This window comes from Halyomorpha halys, unplaced genomic scaffold (assembly GCF_000696795.3).
Source record: "Halyomorpha halys isolate HHAL.00 unplaced genomic scaffold, Hhal_1.1 Scaffold384.1, whole genome shotgun sequence".
NCBI classification, from domain to species: domain Eukaryota; kingdom Metazoa; phylum Arthropoda; class Insecta; order Hemiptera; family Pentatomidae; genus Halyomorpha; species Halyomorpha halys.
Genome location: NW_027107790.1, coordinates 839,399 through 855,310, shown reverse-complemented (window position 1 = coordinate 855,310; position 15,912 = coordinate 839,399). Strand labels below are relative to the sequence as shown.

Below are 15,912 nucleotides of genomic sequence, written 5' to 3'. Positions count from 1 at the left end.
TAGAAGATTCTATAATCCATGTATAGGTATCCAAAAAATAAGAAAATTGGTTTTAGAATTTAGATATACTAATTGATTTTTACTAAAATGTTTTAAAAAAAAAAAGTTGTAAGCACGTATGGTTTCATATAACAGAGCTTTACAAACTTTTTTGTGTGATACTAATTAAAGCAAGGGTATCACACAGTATACAAAAAAATTATGATTGCTTTCTTACATTTGAAAAGACTGACAGTTGATTTCTATCTGTAGTTACAATTTACTTCACACTAACATGACATTTGATCCTAAGAATTTTAATTTCTTCACTGTTTTACCTTATGGGCTATTCTCTTCTGAACAAACAAAGATGACCCACACCAAAAGCCTAAACAATTATCAAACCCCTTTTTCCTACTATTTAAAACTTCTTTAATAGGGAACACTTAAATTTCAACAAACCAACACATTTGAATAATTTGATACAAAAATCTTAAACAAAATGTATATGTGATGCATGCATAAAATATATTTAATGCATAGTTGTATGCTGTTTCAAAAACTATACTGCACAAAAAAGTTCAGGATTGACTTAAGTATATTATATTATTAAATCTAGTATATTAAATATATAAATAATTAATTTATATTAACTGTAGATAATAATTACAATAGCATTGTTCTGAATTTTTTTTAAATTTAATAATAATTTAAAGAACAGAAAAAATTCATCAATTTGCACACACAATGTCATTACCATGATGACTTCACACTAGTTACCACACAAACCTTTCTAATAATAAGTGTAAACTAATTTTATGAAAACACTATTTACAATATTTAGATGTAAGTATTTTATTGATAACCAACTCAGGGTGGGTGTTCAGAAAAAATAAATTTCTAAATAAAATGAGGGTGTAGGGGGGGGGGGATGAGAAACTTATATATTAATATTTAAAGGTCATTTTGTGTTTTAGGGGTCATATGAAAAATATAAAATTATTTTACATGATTTTATTAGATTGTTAGGTTATTTCTACCAGCATTGTCATTGAGGATGGGTTTATGACACATGATGTTAACATTTAGATGCCTACTAATTAAACAAGCCAATAGCGAAATATTATTATTATGCGAAATGTTATTGTTATTAGAAATGTTAGAATTACTAACAAAAATGTTAATGATTTTTTATTTTGTTTATATCGATTTGTTGAAAATATTATTTCACGACATTTTGCTATTGACCAGTGTAAACTGTAGAAACCAAAATGTTATGAACATTTGTGTTAAAAATACAATTGTTAACAACATTTTTCTTTTTAGTTCTTGAAGTTTCTCAAAGAATCAATGCAGCTGGAAGAATATTAAGTTGGCTTCGAAGGCGTTTCATGGACAAAAGGGAGGTGATGAGAAAAACTAAAATAATGATCTACAAATCGACGCTCCTCCCTATTCTTTCCTATTCTTCCGAATCGTGGACCCTCACCTCGAAACACAAGGATCCAATCCATGGAGATGTGATACCTTCATTAGGTGGAAGGAAGGACACGATGAGATAGAGTACAGAACAGTACCATTCGGACAAGCCTCGGAGTCAAACCGGCTGAGAGCATCCTAGAGGGGCACAAGCTAAGGTAATTCGGACATCTCCTTCGGATAGATCAGCAAACAACAGCCAGAAAGACATATGAGACTTGCGTAGAGGGAAGAAGGCCAAGGGGAAAACCAAGCATTTCTTGGAAGGAGAGTGTTAAGGAGGCGGAATATGGACTGGAGTAGGAGAAGAGAGATGGTCCAAGAGCAAGATATCTGGTCCAGACTCGGCAAATTGTAACCCCACACTGCGCAAGCGGTAAAGGGGATAAAATGATTATAATGATTGCTGAATAGAAAAGGCATAAGCATGGAGGATGTAACATCATAATATATGCAATGGCACCAATCAGACGACCCAAATCGCCTTTAAGATTTATAATATCTAGTGTTAACATGATAAGGACCATCAGAAGCTTGTCTTCCAACACACTTTTTTAAGACCAAACCAACCTCCCCATCCTTAAGTGGAATGTGGATGGGCGAACCCACCCTAAATTTATCAAACTTACGAAGACTGTAGAAGACATTTGTATTTTTATGATTGTAGGGGCAGGAGCAGCATCTGATCATCTCCAAGAATTTTAAATTCCAGATTTTCAGACTTATGTACTTCCTTAGGTTAGACTATATAAATCGAGAGTCATATATCAAAGGACCCAGCATGGATTTCAGAGTTATAAAGGATAGGTCAGCTTCAGTTATAAAAGAAAAGTATGTATCCAACACTTCTTCCATAACCTAAACTTTTGTTAAGATCGGAACAAAGCTTATATGTATATTTCTAGCCTCAACAATAAAAACTAAATTGAATCCCTTGAAGTCCTGAAACTAAGGGGTATATTACTTACATCTAACAGTGAAATAAGCAAACACCTGTGGTAATATTTTGCTCAGGTATCAATTTCTGAATTCTAGGCTTTTCAAGATAGTGTATCTCTTGCTTAACGGAAGAAAAGGAAAAACTCATTGAATCTCCGTTTAACGAAGGGGAACTTGATTCAGCCCTACATAGCACTATAGGAGACAAGAGCTCTGATCTAGATAACATCTTGCCAGACTTTCTTAAGCATCTTGGGTGAATGGCAAGAACAGTTGTTCTCCAGTTCCTTAACCTCGTTTGGGAAAATCATGATCCATGTGAATGGCGTAAAGCTGAAATTGTGCCAATTTTGTAGAAAGTTTCAATTCAAAACTTTATGAGAGAAAGATCTTGATGCGCCTGGAACCATATATAGAAACATACAAAATCTTGCCCGAAGGTCAAGGCGGCTTTTGTACGAACCGAGGCACCATAAAGCTGACTAAATGCATTAAGGATGGTTACCACCAGGAGAGTACGCTAGCTGTGATGATTAATTTCAAACTAAATTTGATCGGGTTTAGAGGACTCTTTCAAAAATTGGGATGGAAAGATAGAGGAGAAAGATTATCTGATGCTTTCCATTCATAGTTCTCTCAAAGATTCGTATGAGTCAATTACTTGAGAAGTTCTTCTACTATCAGTCATGACAGGAATTTGCCTTCAGCCCAATTTATAAATGGATAGAGGAAAATAAAATTACTATCAATGTAATTAAGATAGAGATTCACCTATTCTCCCAGTAAACCTGATCACATGAGTAAATATACAATGAGTTGAGGCTAAGGAACACAAAATCACTGTGCAACATACCTGGACAATCACCTATCATAGTCGAAACACGTTGCTAGATTATACAATCAGGGTGAGCAGCATATCTTATAGCTGAGAAAATTGGTGGTGGTGGTGGAGTGGGGAACATCACAAGATGCCCTCTCCATCATATACAAAGCACATTTGTTCCCTTCAATGGAATATGTTTCAGAACTGCTCATATAGCATCAGAATCATTCCAGGCCAAAGCACTTCAATTAATCCTAAGAGCTCCAAAATCCATCTCCATAGCTGCTATGGATGTCCAGAGTGGGGCCAAACTGATGGTCAGCCAAAGCAAAAAGATGCAGAAGCAGTTAAGTTTTTATGATCACCTGAAAAGAGGGACAATATTCTACTGACAGCAATACTATTCTGCAGCTAAAAGGCTATCCAGTCAAGTTAATTTCTCATTTATTAGAGAAATTCATATTTTACTTAACATGAGACCTATGAACACCAGTTATTTCTCTTGATGCATGAAATGGGCCCCTATGCCCTTACTATAGGTTCACTTAACTTTAATTGTCTTGGCTATTATTGTGCAGGCGTGGAATATTTATGAATTTATATTTTGATATTTATGAACTGACAGGTCGCCTATCAAGAAACTTTAAGGAGCAGTAAGTAAATCATGGGCATCCTTATTGATTGAACCGATACCAAAGAACCTCACTAGAAGACAAAATGTTGCCTCTTTTAGAATGCAGACCAGCTCAGTGTATTTTCAAACTTTTATACCTCAAAGAAATGAAAGTGGTGCATCTGGACCCTTATCCCTTACAACAGGACATGAGAGGTAATCTTAATTAAGTTTAGACCATATGAGTGAAAAAATCTTAATTATATAGGGCTACACGAGTACAGATGGCTGCATAAGTGCCTTGTATTTTGAAATAATAAAAAAATAAATAAATAGAAATTTAGTCATATGTTTTTTTTAAATCTCGACAATACCTTCAAAATGAGTTAGAGGATTGGAAATCTGTATTTGAAAGAATTAGTATCCTAGAAGAGCCATTAGTGATCTCATATATTTTTTTCCACTCCTGATTTTATTTATTTTTTCATTTTTGCACACCTCCAAACTGAGTTAGAGGGTTAAAAATTTCAATGTGAATTGAGTTACAGTTTAATTTTGCATACCTTTACAGACATTTCTTTCAAATTAGGCTAGGTCATTGACAATTTGTAAGTGAATCATGTTGGCAATGGAGAAGTGCTTTCTGCGGTTTTCAACTTTTATTCCCTCCCTCCCCTATCCCACAATTAATTTCAAAGTTTTTAATTATAATAAAACAAAATCATTTTAAATCTGTTTTATGAACTAAATATAGGGAGAAATAAGACCTTAGTGATGGAGTTCTGCTGCCCACACTCTTTTTAGTTTATAATACATCCTGGCATTATTCAACCATTTCTATCCTAACCCTCTATTACCCTATTATTACCACACTAACTAATCATGTTTCCAGAACTTAAGACTGACTATCTGATCTTAAAGAGGATCCCATCAAATTCTCAATGCCTGTTATCATCACATAACAACCAATAAAACTAGAATAATAAGAAATTTGACTCTTTAAAATAATAAATAGAATTTTGACAGAAGCATACCAGTATGAATAAAAATTTTAATACTTAGAATTAAAAAAAGAGACATAAAAACTTATCTATAAAATGAAATAAACAAGTTTTAAATGAACTAATGGGAAATTTAAAAAAACTAATTATGACGTTCTTAAAGTCTAAGGAAAATACTCCATATTTCTCAAGTACATTATTGACTTAGTCAAGACAATATTATGGACTTCTGTTCATTACTTAGTCCATCTTCATTTTTTTTTATCCTATATCATCTTCAAATAACCTGGGATTTCATCAATCTTTTTAAATTTGTTTCATGGTCTATTTCATCTTGTCATAATTTTCCTTATCACAATAATTTTATATTATAATATTCTTTTTCAGTAAATATCCTAGTCTACTTAGTATTGGACAGTTTGGACTGTATGAAGTAGACTAGGAGGAATGTTGTCTTACCTTGAAAACTACATGAGTCAATAAAGAAATAGAGAAGTATTGGAGATTTTCCTAGAACTATAAAAAAATAATAATTTAGTATGTAGCATCAGTTAAAATTTGAATTATGAAGTATAAAGAACCAATAATACCTCCTGAGGAAGAGTATCCGTAGTAGAAGTAGCTAAAAAAAATATGGATAAGGATGTATCCATAGTAGATAGCAAGTTAAGAAACACAGCACGAGATGATCTACTTAACGATGACCACCAATAACCAATTTCACCAAACCAAAGTACACAATCACGATTGTGAGACAGTTCCTTGAATACCTGCAAAAAAAAATAATAATAATAAAAATGTATATAAATACAAAGGATAAATATATTAAAAATTGTTTTTACAAACAGTGCTATGAAAGAGAACCGTAGTCTATTAAAGACTGGCTATGAAGAAATCTCTTAATGCTAACTTTGAAATGTAGTGAATGAAAGGAATAAACAGAGATAAAAAGATAAACCATAGATTGTTTATATACCGATTGAAATTTTTTTTTACCCCCTTCCAGGTCATTTCTGATATCCAGGGAGGGGGAAGTTATCTACAGTATAACATCTTATTCTAACCATGGTGGGGGAGCAAGCTTTCATATGTAGGACCACCACAGAAATAAAAGTAGACTCCCCAGGGCAGATTCGAACTGGTGCTGCTGCGACCAGTTGAAGGTGGCACTTAAGCCTGATTGGCTAAAAATGGTCCTATTCCGATTGAACTATACTTATACTCTGATAAGTTAAGATTTCATACTTATACTTCGATAAAATCTAATTAAGAGTAGGATTTTCATGTAAATAAATACATATTTTTACTGGCATATATATTACCATCAACTCGCTTTTTATTTTGACACATTTACGATCAATTCAAAACTGATTTATTCACATATTCACCCCTGTTTTTTTAATAGTTATTTTTATTTACATCAGAACTTGAATAAGATTGGGTAAAACAATTTTTTTTATCAAAATATCAGTTGATCAGTGCCAGTCCCATGAAACGAAAACTTGACTCTTCATGGTTAGAATAGGCTAGGGTAGTACCTTATAGACAACTCACCTCCTCACTATATGTCAGAAAGTACCAGAAAAAGGGTCATAAAAAAAAAAAAAAAAAAAAAAGTTGTGCTCTATTAAAAAAAACATATAACTTATAAATGAAGCTATGTGCAGAATGGAAGAAGCCCCAGGAGAAATAGGAAACAGAACTAAGGAAATATATCTTAAAAACAAATTTAGGTTCTAAAGAGATACTGCTGATTTCTAAGACCATTAGTTGATGATAGCGAAAATATCAACTGAGTGGAACCTTTCTGACAGTTGATACCAAGGTCTGATATGATATAATAGAAAATATATAAAAATAACAGTTTCCAACTGTTTTAGAAATGAATAAATGAAGATAATAAATAATTAATTTACATTTACATATTTGTTTTAAAATTATTACATAAACATTGGGTTATAAAATGAGTTTGTAGTATTTTTCAATATTTCAATTTATTCCTCTCTGTTTTTATAAAAACATGTTTACTTGGTCAATAATGTTTACATATTCTAAAAAAGGATTAGTTAAGGTGCTTTCATGCATCAGTTTCAACCGAGATTCCTTATTTTTAAGTGGTATTTTGCTTGCTCAAAATAAAAGTGAAAAAAATTCATTTTTGTCAATTAATGATTTTTTATTTCCGAAAAGGAAAATCTGTTGCACAGACAGTTAACAAAATTTGCAGTGTGTATGGTGATGATGCCTTAGGAGAAAACACCGTCTGTAAGTGGTTTGCTTGGTTCAGAATCTGAAACTTTGACTTGAAAGAAGCAAAGCACTCGGGACATCCTTCAACTGTAGATGATGACCAAATTCGAGCATTGGTCACAGACAGCCCTCACTCTACGTCACGGGATATCTCAGAAACACAACTTATCTCATGCAAGTTTCTCAAATCATTTAGAGGCTGTGGGATATGTTTCTCGAAGTGATAATGGGTTCCTCACAATTTGAAGGAAATAAATTTATTGGACTGCATATGCATTAGCGATTTTTCAGAAATTATTGGAGTTTGGCTGGGATGTAATCCCCGACCCACCCAATCACCAGACCTTGCCTCTACAGATTTCACTTATTTCGGGACCTTAAAAACTCTCTTCACGGGAAATACTTTAATTCACTCCAGGACTGCAAAACGCATATAGAGGAGTTCATTGTACAAAAATCTGAGAAGTTCTGGGAGGACGGAATTAAAAAATTACCTGAAAGATGGCAACATGCAATAGATCAAAATAGGCCATATATATATATATATGAACCAATATATATATGGGATGCGACATCGACATCGATGTTTTTAACATACATTTTTTGAAGCCAATGTTTTATGTTTTGTGTTAATTTTTCATTTTTTTGTGAAAGTAACTTAATAAAAACAAAAAATTTACTGTATCAACAGATTTTTATCAACAATGTTGTGGGATTAGGAAGTACTTCCTCCTTCCTACCTTCACACTAACAACAGGATAAAGATAAATAAAAGGTCTTTTTTCTTTCAACAACCACTTCTGACTATCTGGAACTGTGCTCAGAATGCCTAGAACAAGGTTTGGGAGGGAAAAACACTATGCCCCCAACAGTCTTAGTGGTTGTTTGAACTAAGAATGAGACATCGAGAAAAAAAACATTCATGTTTTGAAATATCTTTCCTAATAAAACATTGCCAAAAATACATCGATGATTTTGAACATCCTTTTCAATAACATAAGGTCTTTTCCGACGATTTCTGATTATCCAGAACTGCACAGAGCATGTGCAGTATTGGGTTTGGGAAGAAAAACCACTTACTACACATGCTCCCAACAGTATTTAGTAGTTGTTTGAACTAAGAATGCGACATGGACAACGAAAAACATCGATGTTCAATATTAAAATATCGTTGCTTACAGAACATTGCCAAAAATACATCAATGTTTTTGAACATCCATTTCAGTAACATAAGGTCTGATCTAACGACTACACATTCTCCAGACAGTCAGAAGTTGTTGCTGGAACTAGGGATGCGACATCAATGTTTTAAAATATCAATGTTGAATATTAAAATACCGTTGCTTACAAAACATTGCCAAAAATACATTGATGGTTTTGAACATCCATTTCAGTAATACAAGGTCTGTTCCAACGACAACGCATGCTCCGGACAGTCAGAAATTGTTGCTGGTACTAGGGATGTGACATTGACTACAAAAAACATCCGTGTATTAAAGGATCAACATTCAATATTAAAATATTGTTGCTTACAAAACATTACAAATAATATATCGATGTTTTAAAATATCAATGTTGAATATTGAACATATTGTTGCTTACAAAACATTGCCAAAAATACATCGACATCAAATAAATACAGGGTTTGGGAGGGAAAAACACTTACTATGCTACCAAAAGACATTAGTGGTCGTTTGAACTAAGAATGATACATCAAGAAAAAAAACATCAATGTTTTAAAATATCGTTCCTTAAGGGGCCTCTACATGTTGGCCAAGCCATGGTGAACTCAAGCATGCGCGAGCATGTGGATGGGTGGCTTGTACGAGTTGGCCTAAGCTCGTTGCCGATCCGTCAAGAGAGTCGGTTTTTTGGACACAGATCAAAGAGGGTTCGTCAGAGCCTTCGGGTAGCGTCTCCACCATTGGTCTTTGTCTAGTTGCAACTGAGAGCTGTTAGGAGGTTAAAGGTGTTTGTTGGTACTTTTTATAATAAGTTTTATATTTAATCCTATTTATTTTTATTTAATTTCCTTTCATTTTCTTTTTTTTTTTTGTAATAAAAATAATATAATCCCAGTGCAATGGCTGAAACCACTTGTACGTCCACCAGGCTTGCCTCTCTGAATAACACTGACATGTGGATGGACCTCTCTTTGTTTACCGAGCATTTGTACAAGCCTCCGATTCGTGGCGAACGAGTGGATCCGCCTTAACAAAATAAAGATGTTTAAAAACATTGATATTTTAAAACATCGATCTTCTTTGTTGTCGATGTGGCATCCCTAGTTCCAGCAACAACTTCTGACTGTCCGGAGAATGCTTAGTCATTGGAACAGACCTTATGTTACTGAAATGGATGTTCAGAAACATTGATGCATTATTTTTGGCAATGTTTTGTAAGGAACGATATTTTAATATTGAACTTTGATATTTTAAAACTTCGATGTTTTTTGTAGTCGATGTCGGATCCCTAGTTCCAGCAATAACTTCTGACTGTCCAGAGAATGCGTAGTCGTTGGAACAGACCTTATATTACTGAAATGGATGTTCAAAAACATTGATGTATTTTGGTAATGTTTTGTAAGCAATGATATTTTAATACAGAACATTGATATTTTAAAACATCAATGTTTTTTGTAGTCGGTGTCGGATCCCTAGTTCCAGCAACAACTTCTGACTGTCCAGAGAATGCGTAGTCGTTGGAACAGACCTTATGTTATTGAAATGGATGTTTAAAAACATTGATGTATTTTTGGCAATGTTTTGTAAGCAATGATATTTAATACTGAGCATTGATATTTTAAAACATCGATGTTATTTGTTGTCGTTGTGGCATTCCTAGTTCCAGGAACAACTTCTGACAGTCCGGTGAATGCTTAGTCGTTGGAACAGACCTTATGTTACTGAAATGGATGTTTGAAAACATCAATGTATTTTTGGCGATGTTTTGTTGTCGATGTCCCATCCCTAATATGAACATATTTGACATTTTTAGTTATATGAAAATCCTAGTCCAAATAATAACCTTCCAATCAAAATCAGTTAGTTCATCAAATTATTGGAGAAGTTTAGGAAGTATGCTTTTTAGTATGTTGCAGTTTTGTGGATTGTTACGTAAAATGCATACATGAAACTGTCATCCTTCAGTTGATTGTATACAATATCTGTCCCACCGTGCGAATAAATTAGTATACATTTTGTAGAATATTTAGGATAAATAAAACAGGACAAAAGAACAGAACAAGATCCATAGGATAGCTGGCTATCATGAGCAGCTATCTTAGCCATTTTTTCTACTCTAACAGTAGTCCTGTTCACACTGTGAATTAAAACTGATACCTATTAATTTCAATACGGAGAGTCAAAATAGTCACATTGATTTCTAAATGTTTTTGTAGTTAGGCAGTTAATTTATCTAAAAATTTATCCAGTTACCTGATTTGTCAATACAGTAATTTCTGTTATAATGCATACTGTCTATGAGACTGTCAAAGTTATTTCAAAATAAATTTAGTAACGATCTCAAAATAGTTAAATATTCTCTAATGTGGTATTAACCTGGATGCCTCAGAAGTGCAAATCTATATTGCTTTTCCGCTTTGATCCATGAAAATCATTATGGAAAGTTTATTCATTAATTACATAAGTTCGTTCATCTTCTCGGGTAACTTTAGCATTATTCTCAAAGAATGAACAACTAGAATCAAAATATAAAATTAATTGATATTTCTTTCATTAAACAATAACACAAAGAAAATAAGAAATATCATTTCTCAATATCATTATTATGTATCACAGAGATATTTTATATTCTGAAGAATAGAGATTGAATTTTTAAATATTCACACAATATAAATGTATTAGATAACAATTATCTGCACTATTATATAAAGCTTCAGAGTTTGTTTGAATGCACTAAGCTCAAGAACTACCAATCTGATTTGAAAAATTCCTTTTGTTAAGGCTATATACTCATATCATCTTGCTATAACTCATAGGAAAAGAGCAGTAACAATTTGATGAAAAGCTTCAATAAACCCTAATATTGTTATAAATCCTATGAACCTGGAATTTTCCAAGGTGTTGCTTTTAAGGCTGTAGATGAGCAATAAGGCTGGCTGGGTTCAAAACAATACCTATTTTAAGTGAAGAAAAAATAAAATTATTTTTGAGTAACTCAGAAACTATTTATCTCCTAGAACATTATAGCTGCTTATTCAAAAGATAATTAAATTCTCTACCAGACAAAAATAAAACAATCTAAATTGGAACAGTATTGGCAAAGTATATTGTATTTCCTTTTGTGTTAAATAAACTATTTATTGAGAGAGGCTTTAGGCTATATACCATCACACTACGACCCATGCAGGAATATATTATTAAATTATTATTCAAATCATCCTAAAATATACTAATACTGCAAAACATTTTATTCATAGAACTGTTGAATTCATAGATGGGTGAATCATAAAAACAATAAAAATGTATATAAGTAAAAAGTGGCATTTATCCCACGTCTAACATAAATATTAAGAAAATCATCATCCTGATATTAACTTGAGATTCTATTATAGCAATAAGCTAACTAATTATATTAGTAACATGAAGGACATGATAGATAAATGGAAGTTAGGCCAAATCCTGTTTAGTCTGAAAGTTATATACTTACCATTTCACATAAATATTTAGAAGTAGAACTTCTTTCTGAGAAGCCATTGTTTCAAAAATATAAAATTCAGGCCTGATATAGGTTTGGTATAACTACTGACGAGTATAGAAAGATACTAACTACTAATAACATAGATAGATTCTGGTAATTTACGAATTGTTGGTCAATGTCTGAATAATATAACTTGTTTGCTTGAAATTTAAGTATATTCGGATGTAATATACCTTGGTGATAGCTTCCTCAGGTGATCTAGAGCTATCAGAATACAAAGAATCCAAGGATATAGATAACATTGGACAATGCTCTAATTTGTACATAAGGCCCATTGCTAGTAAAGATGTCTCCTTATCTTGACCCACGATAAGTAACTTCGGAGACCTAACTATCTCAAACCTAAAAACAACAATCAGACAAAATTTGAACAATAATAATAATAAAGGAGAGAAATAAATAATAAAATTTATAAATAATTATGAATTATTATATCAACAATAATTTCCGGGAAATACTGAGAGAAAGGATAATCCTAAAATAATAAACATAAGTTTATAAAAAAAACTAGAAAATGATGAAATAAAATTCAAAAGCCCTAAGTACAACTTAACAAAATATATTTACTTGTTAGACAGAGGAACTAATAAATTTTAACATAATCCCCCGACAAAAACGAATATTGAAGAAACGTACAGAACAAAAAATTTTTTAAATCCAATTTATTATAAGAATTCGCCATCATAATTTGAGTTACCTTTACCAGGCGAGAAGACTAAAATGGCTGTCATAATGATGAACCTCAATTATGATGATGGATTCTTATGGGAAACAATTTTGTAAAGATGTAAATGTGATGGCCTTATCTTATGTTCATCAATCATAAAGAGTAATTTTCTGATTTCTCCATGAAAACTAATAGCATCCACACTTTTAACTTCTTCACTCATCATAATTTTCAAACAATTTTTTAATTTTCTAAAAATTATTGAAGTATGAGAGAAAAAAATAAGTAAGTTATAATTCTTTAATTGCACTGATAACTGTTACAGCTCTAAAAATTTATCTTTTAAAGATCAGTATCTAACGATTATAATATAAAATAAACCCATTAAATTAAAAATTATTATGACTGTTAGTGAAGATTAACAGAAATCCGAACAAACAGAAAATATGAGACATTTGTAAGCTGATTCATTTATTATTACCAATTTTAAAACAACAATTTTGTAGCTTAAAGTAAACTTACAATTTTAGAAAGAAATTAAATTTCATGAAATATAATAAATGATGTTTCTTTTTTGTTTAGTTTTTCTTAATTTTGAGACAGAGTACAAAGCTCATCTCCTTTATTACTAATAAGCACAGATTGCAATTTCTTAAGGGGAAATCTAGTGATTATTACTTATCATAATGGGAATATCACTTTTCTACTCAGAGTAAAAATACTATAAATCATTTAATGGAACTGTTATCAAGGTAAATATTAGCTGACTCATATGGGAATCAAAACCCACATTGTTCTGAACCATGTGTTATTTAGTTATAACATCTACTACATACTACAGAACTATTAACATAATGTATTCACTCACGGTTGATTGGCTTTATTAAACGCAGCAGGAAAAACATTCCCAACGTAACTGAGAATGGTTGCAAGAGACTCACCTACAACAAAAATTAATATTCTCTATTTTATATTTATTTTTAAAGCAAACATAAAACATCTGATATTTAAGGTAATAAACTATAGAATGTCTATATACTTATCATACCAAATAAAGTTACATACCCAATAATGGTTCGAGGTAGTCAGGAAGTGGCCTTCCAAGAGATGGAACAACTCTCTGTGCAGCAGGTACTATAGATCTTTGAGCCTGATCGAAATCACATTTCTTCACCTAAAGGTACATTTTTACATATATCAATATAAATATATATATACATTTTTTTGCATATTAATTTTTAACATAAATATGGATTTTGGATTACTTACATACCAAAAAACATTTAAATGGATTTGCATATAAGTGGATCTCTATAATGCTAATTTCAATTATTTAATTTTTTATTTGATATTTAAAAAATGCTGTCTAACTACTACTTAAATTAATTATGAAATTGGAAATGGGAGAAAGAAAGAAAAAAGACCAAGAATAAGGTAGAGAGATTCATTGAACAAAATCTTGGTAGGACATGGATAGATAAACATATACATAAGATATTGAGGAAATGAATTAGAGAAAAATTACAAATTAGGACTAATAAGCAGGAATATATTTTTATTAAGGAATAGAGATGTTTATTTATCAATAAAAAAGGTTGTAAGACTGTACTCAAAATAGATTGAGTACTTAAAACATTTATTGAACCAGGTATTAAAGATAATATGATTTTTAATAAAATGATTTGATTGAATGTTTATAAATTATATTATGAATATTTAGGAGGATCAAATTGTTTATAATCCAAAATTACAACTTAGGGGATATTGTGAGAATAGTTTAGTACTGAGAGGGAATATTTTAAGAGGTTCTAGATGGTTCAAGAGTTTATGTGGTTAAAAAAAACATCTTAGTCCAATAGTCAACCATTCTTAACCTAGAGTCTGTCTAGTTCAAAAATTTAGTGAGTGAGTTTTGTTCCTCTTAGTGAAGTTCAAGTGGAGGTTAAATATAGCATTAACTTTTATGACAAATAAACAGGGAAGAAGTACTTATCCTCCCCTGACTGGATAAACTATTGTGGACCAAGTTTCATAAAAGTAGACAGCTTGATAATCATTTTTCCACAAATTCAAGATTATCTTTTAACTAATGTCATTTTAAACACTTCTCAAATGTACAATTCAAACTTCAAATGGTTTCAATTTAATGAGCAAAAACTTAAAACCAAATTGAACACTAGATTGGGGAATGGAAATTCAATTACAGTTTTTCCAGTGAGAGCAAAATTACAAAGTCATAAGAAGTAAAATATCTATAATATATACATTAATTTAAATAATAGATAACCTATATACCAATCAAATAGCACACTACAATTTCTGTAACTCCTGACTAAAAAATAGGCAGATCAGCAAATTATCATAGTAAATCAACAACAATGAAAATTCAAAAAAGAAATCAGCAGCAGTAACTTTACGTGAAATATTATCTATTGAGATAAGCAGCTGATACCTCATATTTCAAAAATATTGTATAAAAAAGTAGAAGATAAAGGGTAAAACATTGTTAGTAAGAATGTTGTAAATTAATTAATTATCAATTATTAAAAATAAACAGGTCAGAAAAGAAATTTCCCACATCAGATAAGAAAACCATGAATTAAAACTAAGGTTAGAAAATATTGAAATCCTGATCTTTCCAATATTACATTAAAAATGTATTTCATATCGAGTACTATAACTTTTTTTAATTCATTTAGCATTATAAATTTCTTTCAACTCAAACATTGATAAGAGAAAGTTAAATATTATATAATTCCTACTACTAACCTTGACTCTTTCATGGTTTATCAGCAATTTCTGGCTAGTCGTATATATCTGTGGATATACCCTTCGAAGAGCTTGAATCACAGCTTCTGTACAAAGACTTTTAAGGTCGGAACCACAGTAACCAACAGATGTTTCTGCCATTCTGTTCAATACTTCTTTATCAGCCCATTTTCCAGCATGAACCTCAAGGATTTCACGCCTCTCCTAGAATTGAACAATACTTTAAAAACTCAAATAAGACAAAAAGTACACAATACCATTACAAAAAAAAACAACATAGTTTTCTATTTTGATTAACTCACCTTGACTCCTGGCAATGGAAAATGTAGTTCTCTATCAAATCTTCCTGGCCGTCGAAGAGCAGGGTCAATAGAATCAATTCTATTTGTTGCCCCTAAAATTGAATTCAGTATAAATATAGAATTGTCATTTTTAAACATCTATAAAAAATACATAGATAAGAAAATGTAGCAACAGGTTTCATATAGGATATGGTAAAAAATAATTGGAGGCTAAGTAGAAATGTTCAGTTCTCAGAAGATGAAATATTCCAGACACAAAAAAACTAAAATATAATTTCCATAAATCCTACAGTTATAAAAAAAGGTGTTATACAGCTTTATATTGATCAAAAGTTACAAAAAAACAAGTGGAAATAATAAAATATTAA

The 15,912-nt window shown here is 31.4% G+C and overlaps 1 protein-coding gene across 3 annotated transcripts in view; it reads right to left on the bottom strand.

Annotated features, from left to right (window-relative positions):
* The window catches only part of LOC106682021 (ATPase family AAA domain-containing protein 2), a 75,278-nt gene that overhangs the window by 16,738 nt on the left and 42,628 nt on the right, over window positions 1-15,912 (bottom strand). For all 3 annotated transcript variants that reach the window (XM_067046127.1, XM_067046128.1, XM_067046129.1), the window contains 6 exons: window positions 15,545-15,636; window positions 15,243-15,446; window positions 13,539-13,647; window positions 13,342-13,414; window positions 11,980-12,148; window positions 5,425-5,604 (listed from right to left, as the gene is read on the bottom strand). In XM_067046127.1, the coding sequence (XP_066902228.1) occupies window positions 5,425-5,604; window positions 11,980-12,148; window positions 13,342-13,414; window positions 13,539-13,647; window positions 15,243-15,446; window positions 15,545-15,636 (827 nt within the window). The remainder of the gene's footprint in view (window positions 1-5,424; window positions 5,605-11,979; window positions 12,149-13,341; window positions 13,415-13,538; window positions 13,648-15,242; window positions 15,447-15,544; window positions 15,637-15,912) is intronic.